Below are 20723 nucleotides of genomic sequence, written 5' to 3' on the forward strand. Positions count from 1 at the left end.
TTTTATCTAACCCCCTCTTGAAGTTGTCTATGCTTGCAGCCGCCACCACCTCCTGTGGCAGTGAATTCCACATGTTAATCACCCTTTGGGTGAAGAAGTACTTCCTTTTATCCGTTTTAACCTAGGTACTCAGCAATTTCATCGAATGCCCACGAGTTCTTGTATAGTGAGAAAGGGAGAAAAGTACTTCTTTCTCTATCCCATGCATTATCTTGTAAACGTCTATCATGTCACCCCGCAGTCGACGTTTCTCCAAACTAAAGAGCCCCAAGCGTTTTAACCTTTCTTCATAGGGAAAGTGTTCCAACCCTTTAATCATTCTAGTTGCCCTTTTCTGGACTTTTTCCAGTGCTATAATATCCTTTTTGAGGTGCGGTGACCAGAATTGCACACAGTATTCCAAATGAGACCGCACCATCGATTTATACAGGGGCATTATGATACTGGCTGATTTGTTTCCAATTCCCTTCCTAATAATTCCCAGCATGGCGTTGGCCTTTTTATTGCAATCGCACACTGTCTTGACATTTTCAGTGAATTATCTACCACGACCCCAAGATCTCTCTCTTGGTCAGTCTCTGCCAGTTCACACCCCATCAACTTGTATTTGTAGCTGGGATTCTTGGCCCCAATGTGCATTACTTTGCACTTGGCCACATTGAACCTCATCTGCCACGTTGACGCCCACTCACCCAGCCTCAACAGATCCCTTTGGAGTGCCTCACAATCCTCTTTGGTTCTCACCACCCTGAACAATTTAGTGTCATCTGCAAACTTGGCCACTTCACTGCTCACTCCCAACTCCAAATCATTTATGAACAAGTTAAAGAGCATGGGACCCAGTACCGAGCCCTGCAGCACCCCACTGCTTACCGTCCTCCACTGTGAAGACTGCCCATTTATACTCACTCTCTGCTTCCTATTAATTAGCCAGTTTTTGATCAACAAGAGGACATGTCCTTTTACTCCATGACTCTCGAGCTTACTAAGGAGCCTTTGATGAGGAACTTTATCAAAAGCTTTCTGGAAGTCAAGGTAAACAACATCTATTGGGTCTCCTTTGTCCACATGTTTGTTCACCCCCTCAAAGAAATGCAACAGGTAGTGAGGCAAGATCTTTCCTTACAGAACCCATGCTGAGTCTTCCTCAATAACCCGTGTTCATCAATGTGCCTACTCATTCTGTCATTGATAATGGTTTCTACCAAATTTCCCGGTATTGAAGTCAGACTGATTGGCCTGTAATTTCCCAGATCTCCTCTGGAACCCTTTTTAAAGATGGGGGTGACATTTGCTACCTTCCAGTCCTCAGGAACAGAGGCAGATTTCAATGAAATATTACATATTTTTGTCAGGAGATCCACAAGTTCAACTTTGAGTTCTTTCAGAACTCTTGGATGTATGCCGTCCGGACCTGGTGACTTATTAGTTTTTAATTCGTCTATCAGTTGTAGGAGGACCTCCTCTCTTGTCATCTCAATCTGACTCAGGTCTTTCAACACCCCTTCCAAAATTAGTGGTTCTGGAGCTGGCAAACACTTCTCGTCTTCCACAGTGAAGACGGAGGCAAAAAATGCATTCAGCTTCTCAGCCTTTTCTGTATCCTCCTTCAGTAATCCTTTTACCCCTTGGTCATCCAAGAGCCCCACTGCCTCCTTGGCTGGTTTCCTGCTTCTAATATATTTGAAGAAATTTTTATTGTTGGTCTTTATGTTTTTTGCAATATGCTTCTCATAGTTCCTTTTTGCCTGCCTGATCACAGCCTTGCATTTGATTTGCCACAGCCTGTGTTCCCTTTTATTAATCTCACTTGGACTAGCTTTCCGCCGCTTAAATGAGTCCTTCTTACCTTTTACAGCTTCCATTACTTTGTTTGTTAACCATGCAGGCCTTTTCTTATACCTGTTTGTGCCTTTCCTAACTTGTGGTATATATTTTATCTGAGCTTCTAGGATTGTAGTTTTAACAGGAGGGGCAGTTAAATTATCACTGCATAATCCTGTAGATCCCAACTTAACTTGCTCTGAATTAGTGTCTAAATAAAAGCAGTCTGTTTAAGCTGCAGTTTTGTATTCACACAGTTTTGGAGATGACCCTACACAGCGGGACTTACTTCTGAGCAAAAATGCATATCACCGAGCTGTATCTCAGAGGCTTTGCTAATTAAGGCCTAAGAAAATCACAACCCCGGTACAGCTGTTGTGTGCATGCAAAACTTTTGCACAACATGAATGTTGACTGTATTTGAGGGGGGGTGGGCATCAAGATCTTTCTATTTATGGCCTTAGCAGTTCAGCACATGTTCTGTTCTGGGTAATAAATGAAACCCAGGATGTTGCCCATGTGTCAGTGCTACAGGCTGAAAAATGTATTTGGAAAAACACACACAAAGCTTCCTTTGATTCCCATGGAAACAAGGGAATATGTGAAAGGGCAAAGCTCTCTGAATTGGAACTTTGGGCTCCAGCTCCCAAGAACTGTAGAAAAAGGGCAAGTGAAAACAGAGGAGGAACTAAAGTTCCAAACTAGAAGCCCAAGTATATTTGAGAGTAATTTCTGCATTGAACAATGCTGAGGCTTGAGATTATCTGCAGCCTATACCCAAATAATGTTTGGTATTCTTCTGGAGAAAGGTTGCTTAGGAGGTATAGTTTCAAACAGAGAGCTGAGAGGTGAAATCAAAGTACCCCTTCCCTCCCATGTTGATTCTTTCCTCAAAATCCCATCCTCCATTTCAAAAAATACAATAAGGAATAGCCACACACATTTTTATGTCACACAGTCAATTCTGCCCATATTTGGGAACCAACCTGTAAGGGATAGAGTACTGCGTAAGTTACAGCCAGGGAAGTCTCTGGTCTAAATCTTACCTTAGCCATACATTCATCATATAGGGAACTAAGCTTTTCTCAAGTTTCATCTCCCTCTATTATCTTCAAAAATACTGACCCAATAAGCAAGGTTATTGTCAAGGTTATTCAGCTGCACAGGGATGTCAAACATGTGTCCCAGGGGTCAAATCAGGCCTCCAGAGGGCTCCTTTCAGGCCCCCAAGCAACTGGCTGTCTGCTTCCTTCTTCCTCTGTTGCTTCTTTCTGCATCACAGCTTGTTTTGCCAGGCTTGCTAGAACTGCACAGGGGCTACAGAGCAAAGCCTCTGTTTGTTCCATTGGCTAAGGCTCCTCCCTTGGGGAGGGGGGGAGGGAGAGCTTGCTTTGCCAGGTTCTCTCAATCACACAGCAGAGCTACTGAGCTAAGCCTCTCTTCAAGGTATGAGCTTTTTGCCAAGAGAGAGAGAGTTGTTGACTCATTATACTAGGGCTTTCATGGGTACAACCAGATTTGCCTCCCCCTTTTCACTGTATTCATGCCTTCATGATCCAGTCTTTCTCAGCAGAAAAGCAATGTGAACTATTTAGATGAAGGATAACAACTAGCCAGTGAGGTGGGTTAGGCTGAGAATATGTGTCCAGACCAAGTTCACCCAGCACATTTCCTTTGTACACTGGGGATTTTTAACCTAGGCTTCCTAGATAAGTAGGCTGATACTGACCAGTATACATGGTTGTCTCTCTGTTCTAGCACTGCCTTGTAGGAGCTGTAGTTATTTATCTGGGGAAGGCTATAGTTTTGTTGACAAACACATAGTTCTCAGTCTTTGTCATGGTGCCTTCACATGTTCTTGACTAGCACAAGAAGCAACTTATGTACAAAAGCTCGCAATGCCAAGCCATTTCATGTTTTCCTCTGGGTCTTAGGCTCAAAGCATTGACCATGAAATTTCTGTAATGAATGTCAATACATCAAAAGTAGGTTTGCAACTTACAGATACACACCTGAACTGCATACTCAAGATTGCTACAGCACAGACCTTGTCTCCAGTTTTTGATGCAGTAATTCAGAGCAAGAGGTGTCAATTATCAGAGACTGTTGAATAAACAAAATATTGCAAGAGTGCTAATATTTTGTTTTAAGTTTTTTTAAAAAAATCTTTGTGTTTGTCTGTGCCTTTGTAAAGTTTATATCTCTGCTACCTGGCATTACATTTTATGACACACATGGCCCAGTCTGACAAGGTCTCATTTATGTCAGATCTGGCCCTCATAACAAATGAGTTTGACCCTAAGCTACTGTTTCAAAATGTGTTTTGAATGCTTAGAATGTAAAAAATGGTCATATGTGTTTAAGTGACTTATTTATGCCTCACATTTGTCCCCAGTAGTGATCCAAAACAGTTTACATCATTCCCACAACTTCTGTTTTGTCCTAACAAAAACCCTGTGAGGTAGGTTTGGATGACACAGTATGACTGACCTAAGCTCACACAGTAAGTTTCTATGGTAGACTGGGGGTCTGAATCCAGATCTCCCAGATGCTAGTCTGATACTACACCATGCTTGCTGTCATGCCATATCCTCCTCCCCCCCGCCCCCACACACAGAGGACATTCAAACAAATAACATGACTCTCCATTATTCCTTGTTTATATGCTGTTCTTCCTTTGGAGATCTTTGATTGGCTGACATAGAGCTCCCAGTGATTTTCTATGCAAACACTGATCATATCCAAACAAGCATTGTCTTAGACCGATTCCCCACTAGCCTTACCCCACTCTCACTCCTCTTCTCCACAGGGCTTCCATCGGATTTCGCACAAGCTGACCCAGGCAACTAGCTTTGCTACATTCGCACAGCAAACAGAAACTGTTTTTAGACGATCTTTCTTGCTGCGCAAAAGAGGCGGAGCGAGTTGCAGCCTCGGGGCAGCTTGTGCAAAATCCAGTGGAAGCCCCACTGAGAAGAGGAGAGTGAGAGTGGGGTAGGGCTAGTGGAAAATCGATCTCGGTACATAATTGTATATCTTCCAGGGACAAAAGGCCATGGCTAAATTATCCTTTTTTGGTTTGTTTTATTATATTGTACCATGTACTACACTGTATCTATTACATTATATCCAGAAATGATTTTGCTGCATCCATAAAAGGATTCCACTTATTCACAATCATCAGGAGATCCCTCTTTCACATTATCAGATCTACAAGATCTTCCTTGTCAGCCAAAGCCAACATTTTTCTTGTCCCTGCAATAGGTTAATATTGATTATATGTGCTATTTCTCCATTAATGTGTAAAATCTACATTTACAAATGTGGGGCCCACACTGATGACATCATCTGCATGAGAACTGCAATTTCCTCACAGATTAAAGGTAAAGGTGCACGCACCAGTCGTTTCCAACTCTCGGGTGATGTCGCATCATGACATTTTCACAACAGATCTTTTATGGGGTGATTTGTCATTGCCTTCCCAGTCATCTACACTTTACCCCCAGCAAGCTGAGTACTCATTTTACCAATCCTGGAAGGATGGAAGGCTGAGTCAACCTTGAGCCAGGTACCTGAACCCAGCTTCCATTCTCCTACAACTGATTCACAATGAGAGTAGCTAAGTCTGTATGGAAAACAAGTAGTCTTCCTATATGGTATAGGGAGTCCGGACACTCCCGACACATAGAAAGATTTTAAGTTAGCCTTCTTCCTGATATTTTCTTAGTGATCTCCCTACCCTCCTGTCCCTTGTCAACCATAGAAGGCCAATAATTACTATCTGTGGTCTAAGTGGGTTTAGAGCAGGTTGAGTTTTGTCAGTCAGTGCTTGCAGTGTGAGGTTTGGGTACTTCCAAAAACACAGGGCAATATTTGTAAAACAAATGTGCAACTTTTGAGAAGAAGAGTGCAAGAGTGGAAGTCCCTTGCTGGGGTCACCCTAAGTAAGATACAACTTGATGGCACTACACACACACATATTTACTTCATTTACACCCCAATTGAGACCCAAAGCAGGTTACATCATTCTCCTCTTCTCCCTTTTGACCTGTTAACAACTCTTGGGGCTCACTCCCAAATCAGTGGGCATAAGGGCTTGCTTGTAGAGTCAAGTCATTATTTCCATTGAATCTGGTTTGTTTGAATTACCCTGTCTCCTGCAACTTGATAGTAAGTGTTCAGACATGACTTGTACTGCTAATTTGTGATCTGTCATGCTCAATAATGCTCTTATCTCAATTGATGGCCCTGATCCTGAACTGGGGTTGATTCTGTTGGTGGTAAGACTTGGCCATCAGGAAGGACAAGGGTGCCCACATCAAAGCATGGCTATAAAAAAGGAGGGAACGACAATTCATCAAGGAACAACCAGGACAGGTGCTTTTCTGCCAGAGCTATAATCCTGAGAAGTTAAGGTTTGAAGATACCCATGTATTCCATATCTGAACATTCTGCAACCCTCTTGTGATTCTTCAATTCCAAACTATAAAGGTTTTCATGTGCAGGGATTGTTGCCAGAATAAGGCACTGCAAGATAGATTTAGATCTTATTTAAATGTGACTTTATAGCTGCCCCTTCCATAGTTAATCTCAGGAAGATAGTGGCTTTGTGTTTCCCTCAGCGGGAAGTGCTGGATCTAGATAGACATGCACATCTGTGGGTGGATGGGTGCACACAGAGAGCCCCACAAAAGGAAGGAAGGAAAGAAAGCAAGAAAGAAAGAGGCTATAAATGAAATTAGTAAGTGAATAAACCAACTGAGGTTCCACCAGCATTGCTTCTGTGCTTCTCATTCTGAATGAGCAACACTCAGGCACAGCCCAGTTGCTTCGAACAAATCCCAGCGCTCTCCCAGGCACGTCTCCTCCGATTCTGGACTGACTCCTTCAGGCAGGAGTAGACCTTTACCAGGATCGAAACTGCTCGGCGCCCTTCCCTAACACACTCCAGGGCTCCCCAAGCTCTAGGAAACCTCTCCTCTTGGGTGCCCATTGCACCTGGGTGAGCCGAAGGGGTGGGCCGAGAGACTCGAGGGGAGGAGACAGCCCAGGCCCTCCTCGGCCGCTGCTGGTGACGCTTGCCCTTCTGAAAGGACGAAGACCCCCACCCGTCCCCGATTCTTGTGGCAAGAGGTGGCTTCCGCCCCGGCAGCAGAGCCTCCTGTCGCATCCTCCCCAAGGAGAAAGGGGCGCTGGCCGGCAGCAGGAGCGTAACAGCGTCCCGTCGTTTTCCTTTTCTTTTTTCGATCCTTTCGGGAGCTCTACAGGTTTGAACCCATAAACAGCTGAGCTACCTAGCTTTATTAAGAAGGAAGGAAGGAAGGAAGGAAGGAAGGAAGGAAGGAAGGAAGGAAGGAAGGAAGGAAGGAAGGAAGGAAGGAAGGAAGGAAGGAAGGAAGGAAGGAAGGAAGGAAGAAGAAAGAAAGAAAGAAAGAAAGAAAGAAAGAAAGAAAGAAAGAAAGAAAGAAAGAAAGAAAGAAAGAAAGAAAGAAAGAAAGAAAGAAAGAAAGAAAGAAAGAAAGAAAGAAAGAAAGAAAGAAAGAAAGAAAGAAATTGACCGAGAGGACTGAATCCTAAACTGACCGATAGGACTGAAGTAAAACAAGACCTCCCTCCAAACAACGAACGGAAGTGCAACAAAACCGAGCGCCAGGGCCACCCTAGACCCGACGAAGAGACCCAAGTCGGAGTCTGTGCACCTGCCCAGGATTCCACTGCATTTGGCCCGCCCAAGGTTTGGCGCTTGAGAAAATAAATCGGGGGGGGCGGGTCTCTACTACAAGTACCTAAAATAACAGGATTGAAGGAGAGAAAAGAAACACCTGGGCTTTTAAAAAATTCCCTTCTTCACCTTTGTGTATTGTTTCAGAGAAAACGTGCTAAACACATCAAAAATGGCCCATGGGATTATTATAATATAGACACACACACAAAGATAACTATAATTTCTTCTTAACTAAGATCTAGCTAGGCTAGTCGAGGGAAGGAGACAATAATAGCACCCAGTCAGATTCTGGCAAATTCCAGTGGACGAACCTGGGATGACTACCACTCTCAGGTTATTCTGGTTCTTTCTGCTGCCCGTTAGAAGCCCTCTCCCCCCCATAAACATGCATTACTGGCGGCAGCGGTTATCTCTGACTGGGAGTGGTATAAAATGAACGAAAGTGTAACCCAGGGGTGTCAAACATGCAGTTAGGGGGCCGAATCAGGCCCCCAGAGGACTTCTATCAGACCCCAGACCAACTGTTTGTCATCTGCTTCCTTCTCCCTATATCTTGCTTCCTTCTGTATAACAGCTTGCTTTGCAAGGTTTGCTCAATTGTACAGGAGCTACAGAGCAAAAGCTCTGTTTTTTTTCCCATTGGCTGAGGCTCCTCCCTTGGGGAGGAATAGCTTGCTTTGCAGGTTCTCTCAATTGCACAGCAGAGCTACTGAGCCAAGCCTCTCTTCCTTCTATTGGCTGAGGCTACCCCGTCCCCTGGGGAAGGAAGGACCCGAGTCGAAAGACCGCAGCGCCCCCTTCCTCTTTGGGGAGGATGCGACAGGAGGCTCTGCTGCCGGGGCGGAAGCCACCTCTTGCCACAAGAATGGCGGACGGGTGGAGGTCTTCTTCCCTTCCGAAGGGCAAGCGTCACCAGCAGCTTCCTTGCCCAGTTCTCTGCATCCCATGGGAGAAATACAAAGAAAGCAAATTTAAGACTAATGAGTGCAAACGTTTTAAGCATGTTTTAAGTTTTTTAAAAAATGCATTTGTGTTTGTATCCTTTATAAAATTTATATCTCTGCTACCTAATCTTAAATAGGTGTACACATGGCCCAGCCCGACAAGGTCTCTTTATGTCAGATCCGGCCCTCATAACAAATGAGTTTGACACCCCTGGGTAGCCGATCCAAGGTAGGGAGACTCAGAATAACCTTGATGGGGCTCTCAGGACCAGAGGGCGGGAGAGAGGGACTTCATCGTGAACGCAAGCGCTCTTGAGAGCCATGTGTGCTCATGGCATCCATATCATCCGGAACTGAAACAAAGCAGCGAGAATGCGTCCCGTCTAATTGGAGAATGAAGTTAGGCCTAACATGATTCAACGAAATAGCATACAAATTGGGGGACAATCGCTACGGGCAGAAGAGCGCCTGAGTGGAGGGGCCGGCCGGCCCGGTGGAGAACACCAGCAGAATCTGCCAGTGCCTTCTTGCCCGCCGGTCCCGCTGCCTGGAAGCTCTCGCCAACGGCTGGGAGGGGCTGCGGCGGGAAGGCTGGCACCGAAGCCTGTTCTGTCGTCGGTCGGACCTGCGGGAGAAGAAGGGCAGCCATTAATGTCAGCATTCGGATGCAACGCGCCGCGGCAAAAAGAGGCTGGCCAAGTCAAGTTTTGTCATCTTCGCTCAAGGAATCGCCCTTCCCCTCCTGCATTAGTTTATTTGGACCAGACAGCTGGACCAGCGCGCACAACACCCCCCCCACACCCCCCCCCAGGTGTTCGCAAGCTGGTCTGGGTGGGCAATAGAAGGCCGATGCCCCAGACTCCGTGCCTTCCACTTGCCTGTTAGGGCGGCTAGTCTCGCATTCTACAGGGAGGAAGAGGCAGGCCCGCTGGGGGGACAGCCGAGAGAACCGCCTTCTTCGCCAGTGTCGATTCCCTTCCCAGCATCTACCTAACAGGGCAAATCCACCGGGCAGGCTGCAGAATACGCAAAGGGCGCTAAATCTAGACTTGGCATTAACTCCCCCGGAATAACTGCCGCCGCCGCCGCCGCCGCCGCCGCCACTTCAGCGCTGGAAAAGCGGCAATGACTGGGCGCCTTTCCTGCCAGTCCCCACGCACGCCACGCTACAGCGCTCCGATCTCAGGAGCATCTGAAGAAATGTGCTGGTTCTGCCGTCGCTCCCAGCCACGAACTGGTCTCTCGCTGCTTCTGGGAGCCAAGCGAAGGGATGAATTACCACGCCTTAACACTCCGAAGTGCATCTCGTGGGAGACACCGGAAACATTCGTTACCCAAAGGGGTGCGCGCGCTTAATCCGGTTTAGGGGGCAGGTGGAGAGCCTTAAAACTCTCCCGCCACTTTGAGCGCCTTTGAGCAGCCTCAGCAGCCGCCCACTGCATTTGTTTAGGCGCGGGTTGGTCTAAATCCACCAAGACGTTTACATTTACTCAAGCCGGAGCAGAGCCGGATTAAATCCTGCGGAGGCCCCTTGGCAGTTGAAATCCTGGGGCCCCCTCGCAAATTCTCTCAGCCTCGGAGCACCTGCGCCACCGCTCACAGCCCCCATTGCAGCCTGCAGGCCCCTTCTCCAAAGCCCCTTTGCCCAAGCCGCAGGGAGAGGCAGAGAGGACACCTGCAGCCCCAGCACCACGTCCGTCAGGCAAAGAGCGCCTCAGTTGGTGGCTGGCTGCGTGTGCAGGCTGGGAGGGCTGCGAGCAGGGGGGAAAGCGGCCTGGGGTGGGCCCCTAAAGTCGTGGGGCCCCTAGGCAAGTGCCTAACTTGGCCTCATTGCTAATCCAGCCCTGAGCCGGAGAGGGTCGCTCTCAAAAGAACCCCGCGGCTTCTCCGATCTTTGCCGAGCTCTGAAAACAGGCTCGCAACGCTGAGCTCCTGGGAGACAAGAGCGGGGCCGGGCCGGGGCCAGGGAGAGGCCTCCCTGCTTCCCTCCAGAGAGAGAGAGCCACCGCCTCCCCGGAAGGGAGACCCTGACTCGCCGCCGCGCCGCGCACAGCTCTGCGCCGATCCTGAAATCCGTCCCGGGAGGGCCTGGCTAGCAAGAGGAGGACCCAACGAGGGGCAGAAGGTGCCGTCCCGTCGTCCTCTCGCGTCCTCCTCCCCACCGCCGGGAAAACGTGGGAGCAGAGCCGCCAGATCCCGGGCGCGGAGGGGGGCTCCAGGGAACCCGTGAGCGGGGCCTGTGCAGAGACCATTGCAGCGCCAGGGCTTGTGGGAGTCGACCGTCCCCGCGATCACCGAGCCATAGGGAAGGCGGCCCAGCAGCAACCTTGAGTGTCTCCATCTGGCAGCATCGCTTGTACTCAAAACGGGGCTCTGGAGACGACACGCGAGGGGCAGCCGCAAAAGATCCATCGATTGTTTGTGGTGAGCAAGGCGTGTCTCTGGATTTCTTCACACCGGGCCGGCTCTGGGCTGTACCTCTCCGGACTCTCCTGAAAGAGGCCCTGCAAACAGAAAACTGTGATTCCTCTGAGCAAGCGTACATTGTGCCCGTCTCTTTCATTTGATCCTCACAACAGCCCTGTGTGGGCGTGCGTCACCCACCATATGTCCTATTTCCATGAGATTTTAGTTAGGCACTCGAACCACCCTACCGCTCTGGCTACAGCTTAGCAGAGTGCATTTTATTTGTAAGGGACGGTTGTCTGTATTGAGTCATTTATTTGTTTGTTTGCGCTATTTACAGCCCGCCTTTCTCCCAGGGACTCAAGGCGGATTGCAAAGTGTAATCATGAGATTTCCTTCCATCATCCACCTGCAGCCAGCACACAACCAGTACTCTCTCTAAGCTGTGGAGTCTTGTGAGCAAAAATTCTACTTTGTAAGCTGCTGGCATTAAAGCTGTGAGCTGCTGCATAAATAGTTTGCTCTATGGCCATTTTTATTGAGCTAAGACAAAAATGCGTGAGCGGGAGGCTAAAAACCTGTGAGCTAGCTCACACTAACTCAGCTTAGAGGGAACACTGCACACCACCCCAGCACAGATTTCCCACTTGTGTGGTGAGGAGGACTACTAGACCTCAGGCCGAAGGGGCTAGGCGTTGCTGCTTTGTTCTCGACTGAGGATCGGACTGGTCTGAAAAGGAGGGTCAAGTCTGGGATCAGAAGGCAGGCAGGCACCCACCGCGGCCCGGGGGGGGGGGCGGGGGTCCTGTCCATTTACAGGACGGCGTTGTATTGGTGGTTGATACTTCTCCAGAGGAAGAGCGGCTTCAATAAAGGATGGTTTCTCAGCCGCGGAAATTTGCGCTGGAAGACATCTGCTGTTAGGCTTCAAGAGACGCAGAGGGTTTAGTCCCTACGTCTCTTTGGGGGAAGGAAGGTCCCGCTGAAAGAGTGTTTTTGTGCTACGGACGTTCCAGCCTTCCTTGAGTCCTCACGGAAATCTGGGAGAGCCTTTATACATCCATCTGTCCTTTCTGTCCTTTCTTGTCACCGGAGAGCCAGTTTGGTGTAGTGGTTAAGTGTGCGGACTCTTATCTGGGAGAACCGGGTTTGATTCCCCACTCCTCCACTTGCACCTGCTAGCATGGCCTTGGGTCAGCCATAGCTCTGGCAGAGGTTGTCCTTGAAAGGGCAGCTGCTGTGAGAGCCCTCTCCAGCCCCACCCACCTCACAGGGTGTTGTGGGGGAGGAAGGTAAAGGAGATTGTGAGCCGCTCTGAGACTCTTCGGAGTGGAGGGCGGGATATAAATCCAATATCTTCTTCTTCTTCTTCTTCATTTCATATACCCTGCTTTCCTCCCTAAGGGGGACCCAAAGCAGCTTACAACATCGTTCTACCTTCCTCCAATTTACACTCACAACAAAGCCCCTGCTGTCTGGCAGGGAGAGTGTGAGTGGCCCGAGATTACTCAGCCAGTTTCAGATTACTCAGCAGCGTGGGGATTCGAACCCGGGTCTCCCGGATCCGAGTCCGACATTCTCACTGCTGCTGCTACCACCACTACCACCCTCTCTCTGTCTCCTAAACTTACAGAGAGAAAGAAGCGGGGGTGATGACTTGCTCCAAGACCACCCAGAGAGTGAGGACGGATTTGAACCTGGCTCTGGTTTAACACCAAAGGAAAAGCTTGGCTCCCAAGAGGCTGATGGTGGGCAGGAAGGACCCAACAAGAGCCGGGGCTCCCAAGCCAGTGCGCCTGGCTGAGGACCGGGGTCGTCTCTCTGCCCGTGTCCATCTGTCCTTTCTTGTCACCGTTTCTTCGCGCCCGCCGGCTCTCTGCTCCGAAGCAAGTGTTGCCCTGACCAGCCGTGTGCGAGTGTGAAAGGGGCTTTTGTGAAACGGGACGGATAAAAATGAGCAAGAACATATTGTTTGACAGAGAGATCCAGGATGATAAAGCGCCTTCTTCGAACTGGGGCGGCGGCGGCGGGGGGGGAGGTGAGAAGAGACACGAAAATAGTGAATTCCTAAAAAACAGCGAAGCGCTCTTTTCTTTCCCAGCCTTCGCCTGGAGGGGATCTGCGGCAAAAGAAGCCCGCGCAGGATCACGTCCAACCGACTTCTTTCAATAGGGAAGTCATTTGTTTTGCTATCAAGACAGCTCCGGCCTGGAATTCTCCTGTGCCCTCCCCCCACCCGCCCCCTCCTTTTTTCTTCCCTGACGGAGGATGAAAAGAACAATTTTCGAGAGAAAGACTCGTTTTGATTAAATCTGACATGCTGCTGATAACTCCATGCTAATGTGAAATAATTAACATAATAGCCATAATTAAAAGCACGCTAACAATGCCATAAATTTATCACACAATTTTACTAGCTTTCTGCCCCTAACTGCTCTCTCATCGTTAATTAAACGTGTTGCCTTTTACCGAATGGATGTTTATACTTTTCCAGTATAAATATATCGTTTTGGAAACATGACTTTTTTTGTTTGGGTATTTTCCGTTCTCTTCCCCCATTACGTTTCTTAAGGACAATTTGTTAGTATTTTTTTTTAAACCAACTATTAAAATTGAAATATTTTTCAAAGAAAGACAAGTTTAGAGGGAAAACTTGTGATGTTTTGTTTAGTTTTAAATCGGCTACTGTTTTTGACAACCCCGGTTGGACTAGATGCCAAAGTGCGTCTGCGGCGGTGAATGCCAGTGGACAGGGGGCCGGCAAAGAGGGGGCCGGGGGGAGCTCCGATTGGATCCCAGCGGTGCTTTTCAGGGACACCTGAGCAGGCCCAGCTCAACACACCCTCCCCCTCCCTCCGGGCTTGTCCTCCAGAAATCCAGGCGAAAAGAAAGCCCGGCTTCGGGCCACTTTCAACACGAGATGCCCCCAACAAGCCCAGCGTTCCAAACACTGGTCAGTTTCAGGCAGAAGCAGGATGTCTCTCCAGTATCTGTTTCATTATCCGGCAGGTCAACGTGGAAGTTAATTTTTTTTTAAGTATCTATTTGAGTTTGCGTTTTGCTCTTCGATTTTTCTTGTTTTGCTTTGTTTCACAACGCTCACTTTCTTATAACAAACCACAATACGGCTCGAATACAGGTCAGGTCAGCGATTTATGCAATTCATTAGCGAAAGTTAATAGGGTTAAGGAGATGAAAGAGGACCCATTTGATTCCTCCCGCGCGCGGTCAAACGGTTTCAGAGCGAAGGATCTTAGGCCAGCACTGCAATTTCTCCCCTTCTATTCTCCTCCTTCCCCACCCCCACCCCCCGCGCTCCAATCCCACCTAGTCTCCTCCGGATTCATTTTTAACTCGCTTCCCGGCCAGACACTCACTAGGTCGTATTAGAACCAAAGTGAGCTGTAATTAATTTCTCCTCTTCCTTCATAAGTTTTCGGCCTTCTTTCGCAACTCCCCTCCCCAACGATGGTTATGTCTCTATCAGACTCCATATCGATCTGAACCGTACAGTTTTCTTGTCTCCCGTTTCTTTGTCTCTCTCCCTCTCTCTGTGCACACACGTCTGTGTAATACAACGTATATAATAACCTCTGTCTCTTTCACACACAGGGACTTTTAGGCTCAACATCTGTTCTCTCTCCCACCTAGGGAGGTGCAGGGACAGCACCCTTCCTTCAACTGCCCTGCACCGAGGCGGCTACCGGCATCCCCCTCTGCGAAAGTTGGCTTCTCATTAGGAAAGGGGTTTCCTGCCCTCCCCCCTCTCCATCCTTGGCCAGCTTAGCGCTGATGATTGAAGACTTGTGGGTTTTAAGAGCAAACTTCAATTAGGCTTAAAACAGGATTTACTTAACACTCCGGCTCTGTCCGAGCGACTGGCCCCTTGCTTAGGCTCCTGAGCTGCCATTCTCGATCCCCCTCCCCCACCGTCACCCCTTCCCCCCAATATTAACCTTTGGGCAGAAGGAAGCATTGCAGCTCACGCATCTGAATCCGCCTCCCCTTCCTGCCGCTTTGCAGGAGAGTTTATAGGATGTTTCCCGCAACGTTGAAAGAGGGAGGATGGACAGGTGCTCCTGAAAACAAGAGGAAGCCGCCGCAGAATCCTGACTGAATCGTGGTCAAAAAGCTAAATCCTTCTCTCCCCCCCCCCCCCCCACCGCCTTTCGATCTCACTGGATGGCGTGCCCAGTCCTGCAATTCCAAAGTGATCTTGCAAAAAGGCTGCGGGGGGGGGGGGCTTGTCCCCAAACTTTTCAGCCTAAAAAGCATTTCCTTCTCTCCCTCCCGTCACCCTTGTATCTTTGCCCCCCGTATCCGATGGTAACACCAAATGAACAAGAGATCCCTAATCGAGGGGAAACGTTTCTTTTCACGCTAAACACCGTAATTAATGGTATGAATCAATTAATTTGACTTTTATTGTGTCGAAAGAAAAAAGCTCAACAAATGAAACCGAGGCTTTTCAGAGTCGATCTCTTCCCTCCATTCCCCGGAGAGGGTGGCCAATGAACCCGGCGCATTTGCGATCCTGCGCCATGAGTGTGTGCTGGGGCGGGGCGGGTGGGGGTAGTTACGCCAACGCCCGGGAAGGCCAAAACTCCGCTAGAGACTGCCGTCGTGTTTACTGAAAGCCTTCAGACGAAAACAATACTCATTCTAAACAGATATATTGCCTGGCTGATCATATATGTGATATGTGCAAGACATTATTATTTTTCTTTTCTTTTCTGAAGAGTAATTTGCTGCCCCGACGGCAGGGTATAAATCAGGACCATTAGGAAGGAAAGCCAAAAAGACACAACACTTCATGCAACAACCCAGCACGGTCACCGCGGACCGTAAGAAAAGTCTCCTGCGGCAGCTACCCAGGTGCTTGGGACAGAAACGAGACTTGCACGGTGTGGAGGGGGGGGGGGGCGAGGGACCGAGGTTAGTTTCATTTCTGTTTTCCACACCCATCCCCCTCGCCCTTGTGCGTTCCCCCCAAACAGGCCTGTCATTGCCTTCTAGCCCCGATCAACATCTCCAAGGAGGAGCTGATCGATACTGAGGCACACTGACTCGCGTCCAGCCCGGTGAAGCCGCCCGGCTCCAAACCAGCGGGCGCTGATGAGCAGGCAAGTTCATTACTTCTTTCTCTTTAACGACAGGTGATGGCTTCTTAATGGATGTTGATCCAAATGTCTCCCGTTTTACGGGGCCGATCGTTCGAGGAAAGTCATCGATTTGCCGAGGGGAGCTCGGAAGATCCGGCCTGGCTTGAGGCTCGACTCGTGTTTGGGAGAGGGACAGCCGCCCTGCACCCGGCAGGCTGAAAGGGGCGAAGCTCTCCGCGGCCGCGGCCCCGGCCCTTTCCAAGGCAGCCACGCGGCATGTCCCCGATCGGGCGCCAGCCAAGGCCTCCGGGGCGGACATCGAGAGAAGGCCAGCAGGTGCCCCGCTGGCCTCGCGCCTCCACTCCCTCCCTGCCCGAGGCGGCCAAGGCAGCAATCAGCGGCCTCTTCAGCCAGGCCCGCCTGCACTCGACCCCCTTCGTTCTGTTGGGGTTTCAACCCCTCCGCGAAGGAAGGAAGGAAGGAAGGAAGGAAGGAAGGAAGGAAGGAAGGAAGGAAGGAAGGAAGGAAGGAAGGAAGGAAGGAAGGAAGGAAGGAAGGAAGGAAGGAAGGAAGGAAGGAAGGAAGGAAGGAAGGAAGGAAGGAATCCCCTCTGAGTCTCGCAAGAGGGACCCGGATTTTTATAAGCCACGGAATAAAATGAGGTACACAACGCGATCACCACGCAGGCACACGAATCTTTGGGGTTTTAAAAAAATAAAACAAAACAAAACACTGGCTTCGTTTATTTATATTTTTTAAAAAACCACCATGACATGCCTGAACGAAATGCAAGGAGAAGCGCAGGGCCCGTTTTGAAAAGAGGGTGCCAACGCTTTCCTTTGCCGTATAAGAAAAATTTGTTTCTGCGGCGGGCTTCAGCTTCTCCCGAAACGGTTCCAACAACACAGAAGGTGAAAAGGCCACGCTGAAGCAGCCGTTCCCTACCTACGCCGCGAGTTCTGCATCGAAGTGGATCCCTTCGACAAATGCCTCGGCCAGGGAAAGAGACATTCGCCAGAAACTTTGCTCTCCTCCCCCCGCCCCCCGCCGCCGCCCGTTCCTGCACTTTTGGGGAGGAGGGTCTCCTCAGGCTTACCTTGAGCCCAGGCGATTAGAGTTTCTTTCCCCCATTCACACCGCAGCCTCCCATTTCCGCGTCTTTCATATGCTCTCAGGTGCAATTAGGCGGTCGTTGACGCCTCGGCCAAATCCTAACAAATCCGCCGGCTCACGGCTTCTGGGTGTCTAGTTCCCCCTCTCGGTTTTGGTTTGTCTCTTGTTTTTGTTTTTCTCTGCCACTGTCCTAATAGGTTAATCAATAGCCATTTTCTGATCTTCGGTCCCCAGCTGATATTGCTGCTTGGGGATGGGGGGGAGGGGGGAGGACCGGAGAATAACAATCCGGCCGCGATTGTTGGCGGTCGCCAGGTGCTCTTGCGGGCGGGGTTTGGTTGGTTTGTTTGGAAAGCCCGGGAGCCGGAGGAGTGGCGTCAGGGTCCCGGCGGGGGCTCATCGGAAGGGGATCAACAGCGGATCCGCACTTCGCCGTGGCCTCTGGCTCACTCCCCCGCCCCCTCCCCCCGTGGGTCCGGAAGGCCGAGGACTTGTCGGAGACTGAGCGGGCCCCGATCTCGGACTTCAGGCCGGGCATTCCTTTGGCAGGGGCGGCTGCTTTCTCTGGAGGAGTCGGGGGTTTGGCGGGAAAGGAAGGCCGGAGAGGCCAGGCTCGGGCGAGAGGAGATGCTGGCCTGAAGAGGCCGCCCGGAGCCTGGGATCGGCTCCAGAGGCGGAGAGCCCCACTGTTGTCTCTTTGTTGACAATTCCCTGAAACAACTTGAGTTGTGCATGGCTTAGCAGCGGGGCGCTGACGTCAGGCCATCACGTGGCCCCGCCTCCTAGTATATCTTTAACTGGAAAGTAATCTATCAGGCAGCCTTTTAAAAAGGGACTTTCAAAGTGGCAGCCGAGTTCCTTATCACGCCCGGTGACTCCCCGCCCTCCCCGCGCTCTCCTTCGGCTGCAAGGGAGAACCGGCCCCCCTCCTCCCTCCAGGGGGAGGAAGGGAAAATAAAGGCCCCCCAAAACTGCGAGGAGAGAAAGGGAGAGGAGGGTTCGTGGCGGGGGGGGGGGCGGCGAGAGAAAGAGGTGCCCAGATCGGGAGATCTGACCTGCAGCAGGAGAGGCTCGGATGAGCGGCGAGCGGGTGGCAGGCAGAAAGCCGGCCCAAGGCTTGGATCGCAGGCGCCTGGACGGGAGCTCTCCAGACGCACGCCCAGGCTGCTGCAGCGCAGGACTTGGAGCCGATCCCCGGTGAGAGAAGGAGCCGCGGCCGAGGAGTTAGAGCGGACCTCTGCCTCCCTCCCACCCCCCCCCCCCAGCCTTCGGCACTCCTTCAGTGAGGTGGGGGGGAGCGTGCCCGGCCACGGTCCCTGACAGACCACTGTCGTCGCTGAACTAGCGGGAGGAGAGACCAGAAGGGCCAGCGCAGCCGGGCCGGGTCGACGACGGCCGAGAGGAGCTCGATCCACTCCCAAATGCCTGCGGGGGAAGACGAGGGCGCCGAGGTCGGCAGATAGAGGAGGGAGGGGGAGTCCCACGGCCGCCAGCCCCACCACCACCTACCTGTTGGAGAAGCGGTGTGTGAGCTGAGACGGGAGGGGCGGGGGTCGGCGTTGCCTTGCAGCCCGGAGCCCTCTTTCCCCCGCCTCCTCCCGCCAGTGACTTTGCCGCCCTTGGTTCCCCCTCTGGGTCGCAGCCCACCCTCCCGTGAGCGGGGATGACCCTGTCGGGCAGCCTGAGCGCCAGCGACATGTCCGGCCAGACGGTGCTGACGGCCGAAGATGTGGACATCGATGTGGTGGGCGAAGGCGACGAGGGCCTGGAGGAGCGCGAGGGCGGCGGGGGAAGCGGCGAGGCCGAGGGCGGCGGGAGCAGCCCGTCGTCTGGGCTGCAGGTCCAGCTGGCCCTGGACGAGGCGGCCGAGCTGCTGCTGGCCAAGGAGGCGTCGGCGGCCGAGGCCAGTTCGGGCAGCGGCAGCCCCGTCGAGGAGAAGGCGGCCGAAGAGGGCGGCCTGGCGGCGGGGGCGGCGGCAGCGGGCGGCGGCGGCGGGAAACCCAAGAGCAGCCTGGTGAAGCCGCCCTACTCGTACATCGCGCTGATCACCATGGCCATCCTGCAGAGCCCGCAGAAGAAGCTGACGCTGAGCGGCATCTGCGAGTTCATCAGCAACCGCTTCCCCTACTACCGGGAGAAGTTCCCCGCCTGGCAGAACTCCATCCGCCACAACCTCTCGCTCAACGACTGCTTCGTCAAGATCCCCCGCGAGCCGGGCAACCCAGGCAAGGGCAACTACTGGACGCTGGACCCGCAGTCCGAGGACATGTTCGACAACGGCTCCTTCCTGCGGCGCAGGAAGCGCTTCAAGCGGCACCAGCAGGAGCAGCTCCGCGAGCAGACGGCCCTCATGATGCACAGCTTCGGCGCCTACAGCCTGGCTGCCGCCGCCGCCGCCTCCTCCGGGCCCTACGGGCGCGCCTACGGCCTGCCGCCCGGCGCCTACCCCCACCCCGCCGCCCTCCAGTACCCCTACATCCCGCCCGTCGGGCCCATGCTGCCGCCCGCCGTGCCGCTCCTGCCCTCCAGCGAGCTCAGCCGCAAAGCCTTCAACGCCCAGCTCAGCCCCAGCCTCCAGCTCCAGCTCAGCAGCCTCAGCGCCGCCGCCGCCGCCGCCGCAGCAGCCGCCTCCAGCGGGCCCGGAGCCGCCGCCGCCGTCAAAGCCGAGCCGCCCAGTCGGCCCTCCTTCAGCATCGAGAACATCATCGGCGGCGCCGGCGGCGGCGGCGGGGGAGGAGGGGGCGGCGGCGGCGGGGGGGCCGGCGGGGTCAGCTCGGCGGGATCGGCCGCAGCCCAGGCCTTCCTCCGCCCGCCCGTCACCGTCCAGTCCGGCCTGCTGGCCCACCAGCCCCTCTCGCTGGCCCGCAGCACGGCAGCCATCGCGCCCATCCTCAGCGTGCCCACGAACATGATCTCGGGACAGTTCTTGCAGCCCGCCGCCTCCGCCACGCCGGTGCAGGCCAAGTGGCCGGCGCAGTAGGGAGCCCAGCACGAGCGACCGGCAGGCGCGCCCCAAAGCACCACCCGGCGGGCTCTTCAGGTAAACCTCACCCGCCGCCGCCGCCGCCGCCCCTTTGTACAGACCGGGAGTGGGAGGTGGCCCCGGACGGACTTGCCTTTGCGCTTCGAGGTTTTTTAAAAGCAGTCCCGGTTTGGAAGGGGGAAGATGGTTTTCAAACACCGCTCCCCCCCCCCCCCCACGTCAAGAACTGGAAGGACCAGGAGCTCCGAACTTTCACTTTTGTTGAAAGTTCTTATTCTTCTCGGTCGTTTTCTCCGAAATAAGCCCAAACACCCGAGCCAGAAGGGAAGGCAGTTGGGAACAGGACAAAAGAATCGAGCGGGAGGGGAAAACACCGAGGAAAAGTACCCCGGTCATTCTATTATAGAAGTCTGTTTATATATGAATGAAGATATGTATTCTAAATGTTACTCCTTCGTGTTGTACACAGCTTTGTAAATAAATTTTTAAAATGGTGCTCTTGGTGTTGACTTGCTAATTACAAGAGGGCTTGAAAGAAATGCCGGCGGAGGACGGCTTCCCGGCCAGGCGCTGCCCTTGAAATCAGTGGCGGCCCGATAGGTCGGCTAGCCTGGCCAGGCAGCCAG

General features: G+C 52.1%; 1 protein-coding gene across 1 annotated transcript; it reads left to right on the forward strand.

The window, feature by feature from the left end:
• The first annotated feature begins 18711 nt into the window (after window positions 1-18711).
• On the forward strand, window positions 18712-20108 carry FOXD3 (forkhead box D3). The gene has a single exon (XM_060231934.1). The coding sequence runs from the start codon at window positions 18778-18780 to the stop codon at window positions 20092-20094; it is 1317 nt and encodes a 438-aa protein (XP_060087917.1). The 5' UTR covers window positions 18712-18777; the 3' UTR covers window positions 20095-20108.
• The last annotated feature ends 615 nt before the right edge of the window (window positions 20109-20723 follow it).

The sequence above is a fragment of the Heteronotia binoei genome, chromosome 2, assembly GCF_032191835.1.
Source record: "Heteronotia binoei isolate CCM8104 ecotype False Entrance Well chromosome 2, APGP_CSIRO_Hbin_v1, whole genome shotgun sequence".
Taxonomy (NCBI): domain Eukaryota; kingdom Metazoa; phylum Chordata; class Lepidosauria; order Squamata; family Gekkonidae; genus Heteronotia; species Heteronotia binoei.

Excerpts from the sequence above, each read along its gene's own strand:
- FOXD3 (XM_060231934.1), top strand. The coding sequence starts at position 18,778 with ATGACCCTGTCGGGCAGCCTGAGCGCCAGCGACATGTCCGGCCAGACG.